General features: G+C 41.3%; 1 protein-coding gene across 1 annotated transcript in view; it reads right to left on the minus strand.

Moving 5' to 3' along the window:
- LOC120927172 (triggering receptor expressed on myeloid cells 2-like) overlaps positions 1-15,762 on the minus strand; it is a 31,595-nt gene extending 15,833 nt beyond the window's left edge. The window contains exon 1 of the mRNA XM_040337659.1: positions 15,637-15,762. Within this exon, the coding sequence (XP_040193593.1) occupies positions 15,637-15,679 (43 nt within the window). The 5' untranslated portion in view covers positions 15,680-15,762. The remainder of the gene's footprint in view (positions 1-15,636) is intronic.
- Positions 15,763-21,184: the final 5,422 nt, after the last annotated feature.

Consider the following 21,184-nt stretch of genomic DNA (forward strand, 5'->3'; position numbering starts at 1 on the left):
ACTGTTGGCTTCCCAGCCAGTAGTCCTGTGGTAGGTTGCGTTTCTTTCCCTCAAGGAATGTATAAAATACATTCGCATATTAATACAGAGGAGTCGGGGAGTCGGAGTCGGAAGTATATAAAACTGAGGAGTCGAGTCGGAACATTTATCTACCGACTCCACAGCCCTGTGTGTGTGTGTGTATGTATATATATGTGTGTGTGTGTGTATGTATATATATATATATATATATATATATATAAACATTCTATCTGTGTATTTCTGTATGTTTCATTTTCTAATGAAGGAAAAAAATTAAAAACAAAACGGAAATTGTAATGTTTTTTTTGCCACTAAATTTTTCTACCTATTTTAGTAATCTTCGTTCTGATAATAGCCTCAAACCCAGTCCTAGCAGTAACCTTAAGGCCTCGTTAATTTTTCTTGTCTTTAATATAAAGTGGATTTTCACCCTCGCTCCAATGTTTTTTTTAAAAGCTCTTGCTTAACCTCCTTGGCGGTATCCCCGAGCATGACTCGGGGTGGTTTTTCCATGCTATTATCGGTATCCCCGAGTCACGCTCGGGGTAGATGTGCAGAGCGTACAGCGGCGCGGCTTACCTTCTCGCTGAATCCACAGGCCTGGTTTAATTGCCTTGTCCCTGGATCCAGCGATGCATCCCCGCTGTGTGAGCGAGCGGGTCCTCGCTCGATTCACAGTGTGCCGCCGATCTCCGTTCCCTGCGACGTTACGATGCATGGGGGCGGAGAACGGCGCCAAATTCAAAAAAGTAAACAAACACATTACATACAGTATACTGTAATCTTATAGATTACAGTACTTTATGTAAAAAATACACCCACCCCTTGTCCCTAGTGGTCTGCCCAGTGCCCTACATGTTCTTTTATATAATAAAAACTGTTCTTTCTGCCTGCAAACTGTAGATTGTCCATAGCAACCAAAAGTGTCCCTTTATGTCAAAAATGGTTTTAGAGCAGCTAGAAAACAGCAATAATAAAGTATAATCACTTGCAGAATTAACGATAGCGATTTGTGGGGAAATTCGTCATAAAAAAATAAAAGTAATGACAGCGACAATTCTGCAACTGAGCAAATTTCAGTGATTTTGAGTTGATTACATTATTGAATAATTTTTATTATAATTATATTATTATTTGTTATAATTATTTATTATATTATTTATAATTTTTTTTTTTTTTTTAAATCATACCCGGGATGCCTACTAGACTCTTGTTCAGATTTAAATGAGTTATTCCTAAGAATTGTAGGCCTACAGTATAAAACGCTAAATTTCCTTGCAATTAATTGTACCGCTTTTGGTACGGAATTCCAGACAGAATCATACCGCCAGGGAGGTTAACTGGTAGTGTGTTCTGCACATTTCAGATACTCATCCACCCAGCAGATCAGCATTGTCCTGCCGAGATCCTCTTCTCTTTCCAAAAACTTAAAAAAAAAAAAAAAAAAAGTGTACATTTAAAAAAAAAAGTGCTATCTGAATAGAGGACTAGAGGAGGGGTGGAGAGATGATGGTTTTGAGGGTGAAGATCCACTTTAAGATGTAGTCACATTAATGCTAAGAACCAATGACCACCGTTTAACGGAAAATGGCTGACCGCTTTAAGTAAATCTATAATCATAAATGTATAACAGGGCTTGTGGAAGTGAAGACGCCTACAGTGATCAATCAACCTTTTACTTTTCCTTTTACATCATGCCAACATTATGCAATTTCTTCACACACAAAATGCTCCCTCAGTGGTCAATCCTACATTTAGCCCTAATGAAGTTTACCTATATTTGGACACTGCAGTTCACTGGGTTGATTTACTAAAGACTGAAAGTAAAACCCCCAAATAGTATAATTTTTCTTTTTCATGGAGACCATAGGGAATAAAATGACATTGGAATTAAGGATAAAATTACATTTTTTTTATGTCACACTTTTTTTTGCACAGCAGTTTTCAAACGCAATTTTTTTATAAAAAAATACACAATTAGAAACCAAAACATATTATATGCCCCACATTTCTTGTATAATATTATGATGTTATGCCAAGTAAATAGATGCCTAACATGTCATGCTTTAAAATTGTGCGCACTCATGAAATGGCACCAGACTGGTGGTACTTAAAAATCTAGTTCTAGAATTATTGCTCTTGCTCAGGCAATCCTGGTGATACCTCACATGTGTGGTTTAAACACCATTTACATATGTGGGCGTGATCTGCGTATGCATTCACTACTGTACAGGAGCACGTGTGAATGTTGCACTTTTTTTATTATAATTTTTTATACACTGTCCCTTTAAAAATAAATTTGATCACTTTTATTGCTATCGCAAGGAATGTAAACGTCCCTTGCGAAAACAATACAACATGACAGGTCCTCTTTATAGGGAGATCTGGGGTCTAAAAGACCCCAAATCTCTTCTTTACCCATTAAAAGCAAAAAATGACGATGGTTCCTGGGCTCACCGATTGGTAACGTAAGCCCGGAAACCACCAGGAAGCAGTGGAAGAGAGGGAACGCCTCTCCCGACGCTTCTAAAAGTGATCCTGCGGCGAATACGCCACTTTTATCAGAAAGCTGTCCTCCCAAGGGGAAAAAAAAAATACAGGGGTTATGGCATCTAGCTGCAGCCATACCCTGGTATTTAACATCACAATTATGACGTAAATACCCAGTTAGGTAGTCGGCAAGTGGCTAAGGGCTCATTCACAGAGATACTCTGTGAATGAGTTGCTTGTTTATGTTTATGTGGCTAAAGCCGTCTGTTAATCTATGGGGACTGTATGAACAGAGATGCAGGTCCTAATTTGAGTAGTGTGCAGGTGTCTAGCCCAAATGCACACAGTGCAAGGCCTGTTCAAGGCCATATACTTGCACCAACAAGCCTGTCAAATTAGGACCTGGGACTGTGCTCTTACAGCAGCTGCTGTATTCCTATGATGTAACTTATATTGTGTTTGTGTCAGCTAATGATAATGTTAACGTATTTTATCATTTTGCTTTTCTTTTTTTTTTTTTGCAGTGATTAAGAGGCTAAACAGCTGCCTGATCAACTTTTACAAGCAGCAGAAAAATACCAACCCCCCCCCCCCCATGGGTTGCACCACTGTTTCCAGGCTCTCCTGTCCCACTGGAGAGCTTGGGGTCACAGTGGGCTGTCTCAACGGCTGACCATAGAGACGAAGGTGTAACTTTCGTTCCCTAATCAGCTCTTTGGTGTATGAAACTGGAAGCAAGGAAGATTTTGTCATTTCCAGTTTAAGCTGTTTGTTTACTAGCAAATACAGGCTGGTAAACCAGATGATCTCAATTTGATCAGCTGGTTTACTAGCCAATACAGGCTGGTAAACCAGATGATCTCAATTTGATCAGCTGATTTGGAGGGGAAAGGAGAGATATGAGGTCCAGGAGACCCCACATATCTCAGTAAGAGTAGCAGTCACTGCCTATGCTATCAACTTTATTCATCCCTTGTGAACCAGAAAAAAATTAAAGAGACTGTATAAAACAAAAATTAAATTAAATAAAGTTTAAAGCATTACCATGCTGCTGATCACGGACACATATGTAAACCGTGATCGTACGTACCACATATCTGAAATATCAGTGAATGTCAAAATGAGAGAAATAATTCTAGTGCCAGACCTCCTGTTTAACTCCAAATTGGTAACCTGTAAAGGTAAGTGTCGTCTATGGATAATTTAATGGACTGCAGTTTGTCGCCATTCCACGGGTGTACGCTAAAATTCTATATTTTTTCCCTGGAAATCTGTGTTTTAAAAAATGGCTGCGCAAATGTTGTGTGAGATAGAACATTTCAACAGCTACCATTTTATTTTTCCAGGGCCCCTGTTTTAGAAAGTGTGTATATAATGTTTGGAGGTTCTAAGTAAATTTCTAGTAACATAAATGCTCATCTTTACTTGTACTGTATATGAGAAATGTCAGCACTGGCCTGGGCAGCAGATGGTTCACTTATTATTAGTTTTATTAACCTGTAACAAGCCAAAGCATGTGACTAAATTATATGCACTGAACGCATTAATACATGGGGTAAAATTGGTGGATGACCCAAGCACACACTGTATGTTGGTCTTGCTGTGCCTACAGGTTAAACAATCCAATAGGTGGACCTTGGGAGAAAGTGTTTTCCCATGTTCTGGGCATGTGGAGATGAATAGCGATAACCAGATCTACCTCTTGAGGAGAAATTGGGAGATTGGACAAAACAAATCAGATTGGATGGATATGCATGACATTACTGTAAATGCCTTAGTAAATTTGAATTAGTATTAGTATTGAATTAGGATTGTATTGGGCAAAATAAACAGGGCATACAAATTCCAGAGCAAAAAAAAATCCAAAAGTACAGCTAGTATTAGCAAGTGTACTGTCAACACCATAAACATTGCTATACATACAACAGTTTTCATCTCATTCGCATTTACAAAACAGATTTTTTTTGGAATCCCTATATGGTTACAAAATAATCCCCAACCAAGTCATCACCCATGGTGTTTGGTGGCCTCTTTATTATAAAAGTATACGGTCCATAACCAAATCAACCGGGCTAAGCCCGGAACATCCAGCCACGGAGACCATCATTTGTCGCATTTTCCCCTACTATTTCTGTGCTGGTAAATAAACTTCTCCAATCTGATTGTTTCCCCCATTTGAGCAATCCATTCCTGTAGTGTGGAAGGTTCTGTAGATTTTCAGAGTCTCAATATTACTAAGCGGGCCTAAAAAAGGGCTCTTGCGATAGCCTGTCCATAGGCATCCTCCACTTGGAGTATATCCAATATACCCAGTAGACAGTGTTTAGGGTCCTCTGGGATCTGAGCCTGGAAGACCTGATTTGAAAGTGTCTATTATCTTCTTCCAATATAGGTGAAGCTTCAGGCACTGCCATAGCAGGTGTATAAGATCCCTGTGGTCCATGCAGCACCTAGAACAGGTGGGATCAGATCGTACCCCCATGCGAGCCAACTTGGCCGGCGTGTAGTGTACCCACAAAATTATGTATAATTGGGAAAGACGTTGAGCCACATTGAGGGAGCACTGTGTAACTGCTTGCAATTTAGTCTTCCCATTGTTCCTCCTCAAAAAATTCCAACATCCCTCTCCCATTGGGTTACTGTTCTAAGAGATGACACTGGTAGAAAGAGGTTCAGTAGCATCACACAACTGCTTGATATAAAACCCTCTATATGTGGTGACCTCAAACATGTAATTAAATATGGGGGCAGGTTCCAGCACCCATTGATCTACCCCCTGTTGGGCCTTTACTGTATGCTGAAGTTCATGAACGTCAAATGGGATCGGGAAGTTGGGACTTTAAATGAAGCCATGACTGGGTAAAGTCATGCGCCTTCATCCCTGTCATATTGACAATGTGAGCAAAATTGCAAAACAGCAAGGTTGCAAAACAAAAAAGGGGGTGGGACTTTATATGAATCTTGTGGTGACAAAATGAATAGCATGGTGGAATAGTAAACCATTTATTGATACATAAAAAACATGTTTAAACATATAAAGTCTCACCCCCTTTTTTGTTTTGCAATTTTGCTCACATTGTCTGTATGCTGAAGTTGCAAATAATAGAAGTGCATAGATAGATGAATGGAGTCTGGTGAGCTTTTTAATATTTATTTTTTTATTTTTACTCAAGCACAGTATGAATCAGAATATGCATGATTAATTCACACCTATTGCCATAGAGGAACTGTAGACCAGAGCTGTTTCTTGCAGAATTCGTACCCAGATTTAGTATCTGCAGTTCATGGGGTTGATTTACTGAAGACAAATAGGCTGTTCACTTGGCAAGGTAATTTTTTGGCTTGGTGAATGTGGTGAAAATACATTTGCAATGCAAAGAATACCCAATCACATGCAAGGGGAAGAAATAAATAGAAAAACATTGTATGGGAAAGTAGAACAGCAGCGGGACTATAACGGTGCATGCAGAGACCAATAAAGAAAAATAGAACCAATACTATAAATTTTAATGATTTATTAAAAAGACACAAAGTAGCGTCAGGTTGTAAGGCATTTCATAGGTTATACAAAAGCCTACTACACAGATCAACAACCTGATCACTAATACAAGATTAAAAAGTTCCCGTAACAGACATTGGTACTCTAACAGAGATCGCAACCTGGTTGGTAAACCCTATATATTTCGCCCGGTTAGGCTTCTTCAGGGGTGGTTGGGATCAGAGTTTAGGATTCTGATAATGACATATGGAAAAAGAAAATTAGTAATTTATACATACATACATTAAATATACATAGACAATAAATGAAGTCGCTCAGCCAGTGTATAACACATAGTGCCCACCTGCTAGTCCGTAGTGGGAATAGAAAAATTACAGGGTGCGTATATACCCTGATTCCATCACATGCCTGGCAGATCAGGCCGGATGAGCACAAGTTGACAGCCACAAGGATACCCTAGGCAGGAGAAAGTGAGAGGCCGCCGCGGATGGAATTCACAGCGTCCCAAACCATCGGAGGGGTAAGGGGGGCACCCAAATAGCAGGGTGACCAACTGTGGAGAAGAATAACAACATCAGTGTCTAATACAATAAAAATGTTTAATAAGAATATTTATAGAAAATAATCAGAAAAAGTGTACACTCACAGTGCTTAAATGAACGGGTATAGCATCTGTGGAGGCATGCGCCCAGCTTGAGACCGAATGCTTGTCAAATCTGTAACAAGCTAAGTCAAATAATGTGTCACAAACTAAGCAGAAAAATAGTTGTTGGAAATCAGACAGAAAAAAGGGGGAATGAAAGAACAGTAAGAAAATGAAGCAAGAAAAAAGGATAGAATGAAGTAAACAATAGTTTACTTCTGTATTCCAAATATCAATATAATAATTATAATGGTCTTCAGCAAAAAGCTATTCCATAATAGGATCAAAGAATAAAAGTATAAAGAAGTATATTGAAGTAAAAAATCCGCTCATAAGAAAAAGTTTAATTAGAAAAGTAAGCCAGGAAGGGCTTGGTAGGAACACAGTTGGTGAGAGACATAATAGTTAGTTTAAGCAGGGAATGCGTTTTGTATAAACAGCAGCTATTAGGCATGATAGAGAAAATACCTGGTCAATCGCGCTGCAGCAGCACGAGTTGTCTCCACAGGAGTGTACAACACACTGACGCTCCAGCACAGGACATAGTCCTGATATACCCCTAGGCCCCTCCCACACGTCCGTGCGTCAGAGGAGGCGCGGTCGGGCGTGAGTGGACACATAGTGTCAGTGCGCAGACGCCCCACACTGAGGCTTAGCGTGAGGCCTACAATACCCAGCAGCCCCTGGGTTGGAAGGCGTGGACGGCCGAATGATCGGCCAATCACAATGCGCCGGGGGAGGGGCACCGTCAAAGAGCGGCGCGGCCAATAGGCAGGGAAAAGAACCCCATGTCTAAGAGCCGGGAGTGGCCAGAACGCCGGTGGATGGGGCGGGGGAGCCAGCAATCAGGGGGGTGAAGGAAAACCACTGACAGAAACGGGCTCACAAAGTGAAGCCCTTGGGTGTCCAAATGGAGGGAGACATACAGTGAAAAAGCAAACGCGGCAGCAACACAAATCCAGCAGTGTAAACAAAGGGGGGATGATCCAACGGGCAAAGAAAAAGCAACTTGGTATGATAAAAGGATATGTCATGGCCCAGAACTTAAAAAGGGCAGGGCCATTGAAAAGCCCAGTATGGAAATAGGCAGGGTGACACAAGCATATATAAAATGGCAGAGCGATTGACAACAGAGTTCATATATATCAATAGTGATTGTAAAACAAAATAGTAATTGAAATCAAACAGCATCTATAGCATTTGTATACACAAATAATATTTCATACATGTACATCAATTAGCAAAATGCCAGAATAGCCAAGAGAAGAAAAACAGACAAAGGAAGAGAAAAGGAAAAAGAAAAACAGGCAGAAAGATCAGGGGAGAAAGTGAGGCATATAGAGGGAGAGAAGGACAAGAAGGGGTGGAAAAAGAGGAAGGGGAATCAAAAGATAAAGGGAAGGGAAGTGGGAGAAAGTGGGACGGGGGAGGGGGAAAAAAAAAGAGGAAAGGAAAATAGAAAACAAGACAAAACAAACAAATGATGCAGAGTGACAGGCATCATATATTTCATGCTGGAACAACCCAGACGGTCGCCCGATGAGAGCATGGCAAGTCAAACAGTAGGGCGCAGGGGCAGCAGGATTAAGACACCTCAAATAGATAGCCCTTACAGGAAAGATTTAAAGCTGATATATTCATTCAGTCCTGGATAATGGGTGGCGTTTAAAGTTTGTATCCATTTGGTTTCGAGTTGCAGAAGACTGCGATCAATACCCCCACCCCTAACATGTGTAGGCACATGTTCCAGGGCAGTGAATTTCACCATAGTCGGCTCGAAATTATGTTCATGTCCAACATGCCGACTGATGGCAGTGGTGGACAATTTTTTCCGAATGGGTCCAATGTGGTCTGATATACGTTTGTGGAAAGGTCTTTTCGTCTTGCCTACGTAGAAGCACCCACATAGGCATTTGGCCAGGTACACCACGCCAACAGTCTGGCATGTGACCCGATGCCGGATGACTGACCTAGCAACGTATGATTAAATGCAATGCTCGTTGGGCTGTATTTATGAACCCATGATATTGGGATTGTGATACATTTATTGTTAAATTGTAAATATTTTCATAAGACTTAGTCTTCATCACTTTGCCATTTAGTCCACGCTCTCTCTGATCCTCCTTTTGGATCCTCTTCTGTTCCCTTCCCCTAGCTCTCTTCTACCGACAGTGTTTCTAGCACTTTGAGTGTGCATCATTGTCACCCCTACTTGGTTGCCTTGGCCGGTGCAGTTTCCCACTTCACCAGTTACAGGGCACCCGGTATATGTGTTTTTGTTTTTGTTATTGTTTTGGCCTGTTATTACCTGTTCGGTCTTTCTGCTGACTTTCCTCTCAGGTTGTCTTTTGCTGTCAGCATGGCAGACTTTCGTGGTGCTGCATGGGAAGGTTTTATGTTTAAAATTCAGTCTAATACAAATAATGCTGACATAACTATTCCCGAGCTTGATCGAGCATTTTCTAGATTACAACGACTTTTGGAAAAGAAGGTCAGAATATTTTGGCATAAACAATATTTTATTAAATACGTTGAAAATCAGATCACCCCATGGGGTCTAAGGATACAAATATTCCCCAATCTCAAAAAGGTAGATGACGCCCTCAAACTTAGATGGGAACAGAACTTACAGTCCTGTTCATTTGAAATGATGAACATCTTATGCAACCAATACGAGGCAGAAATCGAAGATCTGGATGTTCAGGTTAACGCCTGGTACATTGAACTTGTATTATCAGTATCCAATCCGCTGTTCATTGAGAGGGAGAAATCCCTAAAAGAACATCTGGAAGAGTATACCACTGACCTAATCAATTTTAAGGAGGGCAAATATCTTAGAGACAAGGCTGCCTATGACAATAAGTATGCTTATAAATGGAACCAACCAACTTTCAATAAAGCTACAGCTCACCCGCCTACACGTAACATGCCTGCTAACTTGACTAATATACCAAATGTTACCTCTGTTTCCTCCACAGCATCAAGTCAGTCAACTGTATACCGAGAGATGTCTCACGATCGTTTCCCACGGAAACGTAAAAATGACCGAAAATCCACGTCCTCAGAATCTCTATCACAAACCGGTCTCAATATCACTAAGCGTCTACCTACTAACTCTTCTATTTTAGACAACTTTCGTCCATCTTCCTTATCACGAATTTTGCATCCTGATACCCCACAGGTGACGAATGCCCTATTAGCGCACCCTCCGCGAGCTCCGGCACTTACGTCGCCTCTGTTAATGACACCCAACACCACCCCGACGAGACGGGTAAGCGAACCCAATGTATCCTCACATGTATCTTCACTCTTTCCCCAGAGTTCGGCAAGTATAGATCCTAAGATTGCACCAATTTTTTTAGGCAAACAGATGGAATTGTCATCCACCCCGATACCCACGATGAAGTGAGTACGCCCTCTCTGGATCTTGAGGTCATCAATCTATCATCCACTTTATTAAGTGGACATGAGATTGATGTCCTCAAGCTTGGACTGACATTTTGTCCATCCATGGGAGGCGATAAATTTCAAATGATTAAAGACATTCATCTCTTTGCCCGGAAATTAATGTTCAAGGTCATCTACAATAAACCATCTATCGAGTCAGACAATAGCAATTTTGAGCAACTTAAAAATGATGCCGATGAGATACAGGCCATCGAGACTTTGATGGAACTATGGGAGGAGGGTCATGTGGATGATGACTCCCCCCTGGTACCACCCACTTTGGGATTATGTGCCCCACAGGTCACCTTTCCCCCACCTATGTCCTTTAAACCTAAATCGTTAAATTTTCCACTCCTGAACAAAAATGCCAGTATATGGTCATTTGTTCAGCAGACCATAAAAGAAGTGGAGAAAATTGACCTTTCTAACAATTCCCCAAACCTTACTTTCAACCAACGACAAGCTCTTAAAAGTCTTCAGGATAATCGCTCCATAGTAATCAAACCCTCAGACAAAGGGGGCAATGTAGTAGTCATGAACGTAAAAGACTACGAACATATGTGTTACAAGATCCTTGAAAATAAGGATTGGTACCGCCCCATATCTCAGTCAGTAATTCTAAACTTTAATAATGAATACTACGCCCTTATCACTCAGGCCTATCGACAGGGCCTGATTGACAAGGATACGTGGAACTTTTTGAATACTCAGGAACCCAGGGTTCCTACAATGTACGCCCTACCTAAGATTCATAAATCTCTTAAATGCCCACCAGGTAGACCCATAGTATCGGGCTGTGCGGGATTAACAGAAAATGCCAGCTCTCTGGTTGATAATTATCTTCGCCCGCATGTTACCGCCCTGTCCTCGTACATCAAGGACACGATTGATCTTTTGCAAACTATCGACGGCATATCAGTCCCACCCAATACCTGGCTGGTTGCTATCGATATTGAAAGTCTCTATAACGCAATCCCCCATGATAGGGGTATTGAAGTTGTGGGCAAAATTCTAAAGGATAGAGGCGACCAGGCAGAACCCTATAATATGTTTATCCTGGGTCTACTTAAGTTCATCCTCACCAGAAATGTGTTCATGTTTGGACTCTCCCACTTCCTCCAGGTGCAGGGGGTTGCGATGGGGACTAAATGTGCCCCATCGTATGCCAACCTGTACCTGGGGGGGTGGGAGAAGGAGCTCTTTTCCGATGATGAATCCTCGATGTATCTGTGCCACGTTATTTCGTGGTACAGATACATCGATGACGTTCTGCTACTGTGGTCTGGTGGCAGAACGGAACTTGAGTTATTCATGAACAGATTGGCCAAAAATACCTTTAATCTTAAGTTTACCATGGAATTTAGTCAAAAATCGATTAATTTTCTAGATCTTACCATTTTCATTGGATCGGATGGAACTGTCTACTCTTCTCTCTTTCGTAAGCCTTCTGCAGGTAACACCATTCTACATGCCTCTAGCGGCCATCCGCAGTCGCTTGTAAAAAGCATACCCTACAGCCAATACATTAGATTAAAAAGGAATTGTGTCCTTAAGAAAGATTATGAAATAGCTGCCAAAAGTCTATATTTTCGTTTGAAAGATAGAGGGTATAGTCACAATATCCTGAAGAAGGCCTACAATCGAGCTGCGAGTATTGACCGCAGAGACCTGATTTTTCCCCCCAAAAGGGTTAACTCCCTGCAACCAATACGTCTGCTTACTCAGTATTCTGCTTGCCATGCACAGTTTAGGGAAATTTTGGATAGGTATTGGCCATTATTACTGGCTGACAATACTGTCAATAAATTTATTAAGGATCGACCAGAAGTTACTTACCGAAGAGCACCATCTCTACGGGACAAACTCGTTCAGAGTCATCATAATCCCCTAGAACATTCCTCACATACAATCAACGGCACCTTTTCATGTAAAGGATGCCATATGTGTCCTTTTATTTTAAGTGGATCGACAGTCGTCCTGCCTGGTGGACGTACCCACACTATCCGGCATCGGGTCACATGCCAGACTGTTGGCGTGGTGTACCTGGCCAAATGCCTATGTGGGTGCTTCTACGTAGGCAAGACGAAAAGACCTTTCCACAAACGTATATCAGACCACATTGGACCCATTCGGAAAAAATTGTCCACCACTGCCATCAGTCGGCATGTTGGACATGAACATAATTTCGAGCCGACTATGGTGAAATTCACTGCCCTGGAACATGTGCCTACACATGTTAGGGGTGGGGGTATTGATCGCAGTCTTCTGCAACTCGAAACCAAATGGATACAAACTTTAAACGCCACCCATTATCCAGGACTGAATGAATATATCAGCTTTAAATCTTTCCTGTAAGGGCTATCTATTTGAGGTGTCTTAATCCTGCTGCCCCTGCGCCCTACTGTTTGACTTGCCATGCTCTCATCGGGCGACCGTCTGGGTTGTTCCAGCATGAAATATATGATGCCTGTCACTCTGCATCATTTGTTTGTTTTGTCTTGTTTTCTATTTTCCTTTCCTCTTTTTTTTTTCCCCCTCCCCCGTCCCACTTTCTCCCACTTCCCTTCCCTTTATCTTTTGATTCCCCTTCCTCTTTTTCCACCCCTTCTTGTCCTTCTCTCCCTCTATATGCCTCACTTTCTCCCCTGATCTTTCTGCCTGTTTTTCTTTTTCCTTTTCTCTTCCTTTGTCTGTTTTTCTTCTCTTGGCTATTCTGGCATTTTGCTAATTGATGTACATGTATGAAATATTATTTGTGTATACAAATGCTATAGATGCTGTTTGATTTCAATTACTATTTTGTTTTACAATCACTATTGATATATATGAACTCTGTTGTCAATCGCTCTGCCATTTTATATATGCTTGTGTCACCCTGCCTATTTCCATACTGGGCTTTTCAATGGCCCTGCCCTTTTTAAGTTCTGGGCCATGACATATCCTTTTATCATACCAAGTTGCTTTTTCTTTGCCCGTTGGATCATCCCCCCTTTGTTTACACTGCTGGATTTGTGTTGCTGCCGCGTTTGCTTTTTCACTGTATGTCTCCCTCCATTTGGACACCCAAGGGCTTCACTTTGTGAGCCCGTTTCTGTCAGTGGTTTTCCTTCACCCCCCTGATTGCTGGCTCCCCCGCCCCATCCACCGGCGTTCTGGCCACTCCCGGCTCTTAGACATGGGGTTCTTTTCCCTGCCTATTGGCCGCGCCGCTCTTTGACGGTGCCCCTCCCCCGGCGCATTGTGATTGGCCGATCATTCGGCCGTCCACGCCTTCCAACCCAGGGGCTGCTGGGGATTGTAGGCCTCACGCTAAGCATCAGTGTGGGGCGTCTGCGCACTGACACTATGTGTCCACTCACGCCCGACCGCGCCTCCTCTGACGCACGGACGTGTGGGAGGGGCCTAGGGGTATATCAGGACTATGTCCTGTGCTGGAGCGTCAGTGTGTTGTACACTCCTGTGGAGACAACTCGTGCTGCTGCAGCGCGATTGACCAGGTATTTTCTCTATCATGCCTAATAGCTGCTGTTTATACAAAACGCATTCCCTGCTTAAACTAACTATTATGTCTCTCACCAACTGTGTTCCTACCAAGCCCTTCCTGGCTTACTTTTCTAATTAAACTTTTTCTTATGAGCGGATTTTTTACTTCAATATACTTCTTTATACTTTTATTCTTTGATCCTATTATGGAATAGCTTTTTGCTGAAGACCATTATAATTATTATATTGATATTTGGAATACAGAAGTAAACTATTGTTTACTTCATTCTATCCTTTTTTCTTGCTTCATTTTCTTACTGTTCTTTCATTCCCCCTTTTTTCTGTCTGATTTCCAACAACTATTTTTCTGCTTAGTTTGTGACACATTATTTGACTTAGCTTGTTACAGATTTGACAAGCATTCGGTCTCAAGCTGGGCGCATGCCTCCACAGATGCTATACCCGTTCATTTAAGCACTGTGAGTGTACACTTTTTCTGATTATTTTCTATAAATATTCTTATTAAACATTTTTATTGTATTAGACACTGATGTTGTTATTCTTCTCCACAGTTGGTCACCCTGCTATTTGGGTGCCCCCCTTACCCCTCCGATGGTTTGGGACGCTGTGAATTCCATCCGCGGCGGCCTCTCACTTTCTCCTGCCTAGGGTATCCTTGTGGCTGTCAACTTGTGCTCATCCGGCCTGATCTGCCAGGCATGTGATGGAATCAGGGTATATACGCACCCTGTAATTTTTCTATTCCCACTACGGACTAGCAGGTGGGCACTATGTGTTATACACTGGCTGAGCGACTTCATTTATTGTCTATGTATATTTAATGTATGTATGTATAAATTACTAATTTTCTTTTTCCATATGTCATTATCAGAATCCTAAACTCTGATCCCAACCACCCCTGAAGAAGCCTAACCGGGCGAAATATATAGGGTTTACCAACCAGGTTGCGATCTCTGTTAGAGTACCAATGTCTGTTACGGGAACTTTTTAATCTTGTATTAGTGATCAGGTTGTTGATCTGTGTAGTAGGCTTTTGTATAACCTATGAAATGCCTTACAACCTGACGCTACTTTGTGTCTTTTTAATAAATCATTAAAATTTATAGTATTGGTTCTATTTTTCTTTATTGGTCTCTGCATGCACCGTTATAGTCCCGCTGCTGTTCTACTTTCCCATATATAATTTTGGGATGAGGTGCTATTGTTAAAAACATTATTACTGAGTCTAGACCAGTCAGATCCTATCCCTTTTTCTCCAAATAGAAAAACATTGTTGCCTGCACATGATTGGATGATGGCAAGCCTAAACACTTTAACTAAGCTTAGGGGAATTCCCCTGCAAAATGAACAGCCTGCTACCATTTAGTACATCAGCACCATGTATCTACATTTCCACTCCTTGGCAGTGAGCAATAATGCCGCGTACACACCATCACTTTATGTGATGAAAAAAAATGACGTTTTTAAAAATGTCACTTTAATTGACTGTGTGTGGGGGAAAACGTTGTTTTATGTCTTGTAAAAAACGACCAAAAAAATTGAAGCATGCTTCAATTTTATGTGTCGTTTTTCAAAAGTGCACTTTTTACTTCACAGAAATTGACCGTGTGTAGCAAAAAACGTCGTTTTCTAAGACGTTTTTTCATCCACGCAAGCTTCAATGGTAAAACGTGGTGGAACGTAACCTCACTTTGCAAGAACATTGTGAGAAAAACGATGGTGTGTAGGCAACTTCGTCTTTGAAAATTGAAGTTTCAAAAACGTCATTTTTTACTTCACAGAAAGTGTCGTTTTTTTTCATCACATAAAGTGATGGTGTGTATGCGGCATTACACTTCAAGAACTTGGACAGATATACATGAACAAGACATATGGTTTACAAAATTCATTCTTTTTCTTTCCTACTTTCCAGCATTGACTCTTTTAAAACGAGTTCTATAGTCATAAATAATTTGCAAAATATGCTTTACTAGTCAAATATCAAACCTTGCTAAAGATATTAAACTTCTAATATGAAAATATAGCATCTTACCCAAGAGAGTGAAGATACATATAAGCCAGGAGCAAACGTCCATTTCTGAAATATCTGGCACAGCAAATAAACCACAAGACTCCCTCTTTCTGACACCACAAATGAAGTAAAAGAGATGAACCAGACAGTTTGTACAATGTGGATTGTGAAATGTGCTGAGTTAGACTTTATTAGGGCTAAATGTAGGATTGATCACAGAAGGAGCATTTTGTGTGTGAAGAAATTGTGCAATCCTGGCATGACGTGAAAGGAGACCGAAGGGGTACATAGTGATAGTTTGTACCTTTTTTTAGCTCTGAGGTGACATGAACACAATACTAAACTTTAAATATGAAAAAACAGTGTAGTTATGTATTCATAAAAATCTTTATATGTATTTTATAGAACATTCGTTGTATAAGAGTCTGAGCTCTTTGGTTGTATTATCTTCCTTGTGCAGTGGCACAACAGAATTCAGATTTAGAGATTATGTGCCGAGAGCCATCCAGGGTCTGTTGCATGGCACAATGCTGCTTATCTAACATGTTTTCAGGCACTGGGAGTTGGTGGGTAAAGTGCTTAAGCAACTTAGACCTCATTCACACCTGAGCGTTTTGTAGCTTGAAGCCTGACGCTACAAAACGCTGGAGGGGAAAAAAATCAATTATTCTCTATGGAGATGGTTCACATCTCCACTCCGAAACACCTGAAGCTCAAACAAGTTCTGGGATCTTTTTTTTTTAAGGCAGATTTGGGCGGTTTTCTGCTTTTTACATTGGTGACCTTTTGACCTGTACAAAATCGTGGCAAAAAGTGTCAAAATCGCGGTAAAATTGTGCAACTTTCTGCCTGAAAACGCTATGCTCAGGTGTGTATGTGATCTGAAAACAGAACACAAAGTGGGTTGATTTACTAAAACGATAGAGTGCAAAATCTGGTGCAGCTCTGCATAGAAACCAATCAGCTTCCAGGTTTTTCTTTTATCAAAGCTTAATTGAACAAGCTGAAGATAGAAGCTGATTGGCTACCAGGCACAGCTGCACCAGATTTTGCACTCTCAAGTTTTAGTAAATCACCCACACAGCATTTCAGCACACTCCAAAACTCATTGATCAGAGAAGTGATGCAGGAAACTGCAAAGCAGCAGCAGTGACGAACGGTGTCACCATAGTTGCTATGAATGGAATAACAAAATAATTTGGAAAAGACACACATAGCAGAGACGAAAGAGCTGCACACCCCGAAAATAATACAAAATGGAAAGTTTCCCAAGTGGGGCTTTGGACAGCAATGTATCAAAATCAAAAATTTGAATAAAAAGAGTTGTTTATTAGAAGAATAATCCAGTAGCATGAATAAAATACAGTAGAATTGATCTGGTCCAGTGATACACTATATGTACAGTACAAATACAATTTAATGCAATAAAAGAACATAATTGTGCACATCATTGCATGGCATATGCTATGGGGTGTGCGAGCCCCGATGCGTTTCGACCTCTATTCGGTCTCCTCAGGGGGACAATTGGCTCTAAAAAATATATACATGCATTACGTTACATTGCATATATTTAAAGTTTGGAAAAACGTCCTACATATTGTTGAATAAATTATATGGTATATTTACCACTCAGCGGTGAAATAACTATTCATGTGACCAGAGATGATACTGTTGATGATGAATCCAGGGGGCTTGCAAGGACACCCCCCCCCCCAAAAGCACCACCAAAGGGAAAACGGAACTGCCCCAAGGGGCTTGCAAGGAGCCACACAGAAAACATCCACTGAAAAGAGGAGGAGTCGGCACCTGTGAAGACCACCCAGATATTAGCCATGTGTTAGTGAAAAGATTAAACTCATAGCATATTAAGCCAGAGTATAAGTTTAACTATAAACATTTCTGAATGTTTGTGGGCCCATATAAGTATATGTAAGGACTAACGGCAAATAGAAATTGCCGATATGCTAAATCCTCTAGGTATCATTGGCGTCCCATTAGGGATAACTATCCAATGTTAGAAATAATTGGTTAAAATAATATAGTGGTATAATAGTCCAAAAAGTGATATGGGTAGGTGATCATGTGAATGAACTATTATACCACTATATTATTTTAACCAATTATTTCTAACATTGGATAGTTATCCCTAATGTGGAAGGTTGTCTTTGACTGCTAGTCTCAGGAGGTTTATATATATATATATATATACAGGGCTTTTTTTCAGGGGGAACTTGGGGGAACTCAGTTCCACCACCTCTGGCTCAGACCCTTTGGTGCCCGCTCACCACAATCACTTGTAAACACAGAAGTCTGGTTTCTGTGTTTATAAGTGACAGCTTTGTAACCCCCTGAACTCTGCACTCTGTATGTAATGCAATTCTGGTATTTAATGCCCCTTTAAGACCCTTCTACTGTTTGTGAAATCTGAACGGGTAGTGGTTGAGTTCCTGCACCTATTTTTTGAGAAAAAAAGCTCTGTATATATATATATATATATATATATATATATATATATATATATATATATATATATATATATATATATAAATTGATGGAAAAGTTCACATTCAAAACCAGTACTTTTTTATTCAGATATAGCTGACCTTGTATTCTTAAGTGACTTAAGCCTCGTACACACGGTATGAAAATCAGGAGGGGATTACATAGTTACATAGTTAGGTTGAAAAAAGACACAAGTCCATCCAGTTCAACCATAATTAAATAAAATAGAAAATATCGTACAATCCCATATACCCAATTCTATACCCACAGTTGATCAAGAGGAAGGCAAAAAACCCCAGCAGAGCATGATCCAATTTGCTACAGCAAAAAAAATTCCTTCCTGATCCCCCGAGAGGCAATCGGATTTACCCTGGATCAACTTTACCTATAAATTTTAGTACCCAGTTATATTATGTACATTTAGGAAAGTATCCAGGTCTTTCTTAAAGCAATCTACTGAGCTGGCCAGAACCACCTCTGCAGGGAGTCTGTTCCACATTTTCACAGCTCTTACTGTGAAGAAACCTTTCCGTATTTGGAGGTGAAATCTCTTTTCCTCTAGACGTAAAGAGTGCCCTCTTGTCTTTTGTGTTGACCGTAAAGTGAATAACTCAACACCAAGTTCACTATATGGACCCCTTATATATTTATACATGTTGATCAATGATCATATCCCCCATTATTCTCCTCTTCTCAAGAGTGAATAAATTCAGTTCCTCTAATCTTTCCTCATAGCTGAGCTCCTCCATGCCTCTTATCAGTTTGGTTGCCCTTCTCTGCACTTTCTCCAGTTCCCCAATATCCTTTTTGAGAACTGGAGCCCAAAACAGAACTGCATATTCCAGATGAGGTCTTACTAATGATTTGTACAGGGGCAAAATTATATCTCTCTCTGAAATCCATACCTCTCTTAATACAAGAAAGGACTTTGCTCGCTTTGGAAACTGCAGCTTGGCATTGCATGCTATTATTGTCGTTTGACAGGCTGTTGTCTGAAATTCTTGCCGTGAGGCCTGATTCACACCTATGCATTTTTAGTGCTTTTTGCATGTTGTAGATTTGCACTACAATCCATTTAACATGGTTTCCTATGGAACACGCTCTTTAGTGCAAAAAGCACCAAAAATGCACAGGTGTGAATCAGACCTTAGTACTCTCCTTTAGACAATCTTTTTCCAATTTTTGGCCAACAAATGTTGGATGACAGGCTAGTAAATTTTTGCCGACCAACGGCTCCACGTCCGGTTTTCGGACAGTAAGTATGCAAATCCGTCACATAAAAGTTGAAAGTACAAACATGCATGCGCGGAATCAAGGAATGACTGGGAAGAGTTTGGTCTTGTAAACTACCGTTCGTAATCTAAAATTAACATTCGTGACGCAGCAATTGAAATGTCAAAATTCTCATCTTCTTTAATGGGATAATAATGAAGCTACTTTGCATGTAGTTATGCCAAATGTATTTTAAAAGGCATTTGTACGATCTGAAAATCGTGAATCAACGTTCTACGTTCTACTATCACAAAATTAGCAGAAGGGTCCCAAAGGGTGGTTCTTGAGAAAATAACTTCCTCTTTATACACTCATAGTACGTGACTCTGTTCGTGTTTGTCAAACGACAATTTGTGTACCGTTGGTATGCAAGACAAGGTCCTTGCACATACCCTTTTGACAAAAATCAGAAGCTCGGTCATCCAACAATTGTACCGTGTGTACGAGGCTTTAAGCCTCGTACACACGATCGTACTTCAAACAAACTTTTCTGTTGGGCACACCCATAGCATACACACAGCAGGACTTTTCTGCAAACTTTCATGGTTTTTCTGCTCTTTTATGCTCTTTACCGCCACCCTTTGGACAACTTCTGCTATTGTTGGTTGATTTTTTTTTTTTTTTTAATTTTTATTTATGCACAGCAAGAAAACTGGTCCACATGGACCCCAACAGTGTCATTACAATCATTGTAACATTACATTTAAAGATGTTGAATAACATAGTAAAGGGCAGATATCTGGGGCACAGGAAGGGACACCATTGCCGGGCTAGTACCTGGCGTAACCATCTGGGTCGTCTTACCCGGTCATGTCCCTCCGGTCTCCCATCCCTATATCCCCATCCGCTCCGCCTCCGCTCAACTCCTAGCTAGAGTCCAGAGCCGATGGGGCGCAAGAAACCCGTGAGGTCCAGCGAACACAGCTCTCCCCATTTTCCGTTTTCTAAGTATGAGTAAGTTAAAGAGAGCGAGAAAGTAGAGTGCGAGAGTCGCACAGAAAGCATCTAGAGAGCGTAGAGTCCAGGGTGTACAGCAAGAAAGCTGTACTAGAAGGGGGGGGGGGGAAAGAAAGAGAAGAAAAAAAAAAAAGAAAAAAAAAAAGAAAAAAAGAAAAAGGGGGGGGGGGGTTTGGGGGGGGGGGGAGTCGCGAGCATGGCCTTCTCAATGTCGGGTTGCCCCCGGGCTTCAGTGGCCCACTCCAGGAGCCCATTCCAGCTGTTTGCTTTTCATCCCTTACGTTTCTAGTCCCCGGCCGTCACCCTCTAGGGGCTCCCCCTGAGGGATTGGCCCTCTTCGGAGTACTTGAAAGAGTTCCATAGCCTCCACGTCTGAGTGTACAGTTCAGTCTTGTCTTGTTTTGTCAGTATCAAGTCTTCCATTGTGTTAATGTCGTCAACCTTCTGTATCCACATAGCAACCGACGGTGGGTGTGGGGATCGCCAACAGAGCGGTATCCATCCATGCTCAGCCATCCCATCCACCCCCAGCCATACTCGGCTGGGGGTGGATGGGCGTCGGCATCGGGCCCCTTAACCCGGCGTTCCATTCATCCCGCAGTGCCAGTTCTGCTTGCCAAAAGTGGCCCACTGGGCTGTCGCATTCCACGCCCCGCTCCAGGCCAGCGAGCCGGGCTTCTTACCCATTTAAAGTTTGAGAATAGGTTGAGATCGTTTCGGCCCAAAGACCTCTAATCATTCGCTTTACCGGATAAAACTCGTGCCGAGAGCACCAGCTATCCTGAGGGAAACTTCGGAGGGAACCAGCTACTAGATGGTTCGATTAGTCTTTCGCCCC

This window comes from Rana temporaria, chromosome 2 (genome assembly GCF_905171775.1).
Source record: "Rana temporaria chromosome 2, aRanTem1.1, whole genome shotgun sequence".
NCBI lineage: Eukaryota > Metazoa > Chordata > Amphibia > Anura > Ranidae > Rana > Rana temporaria.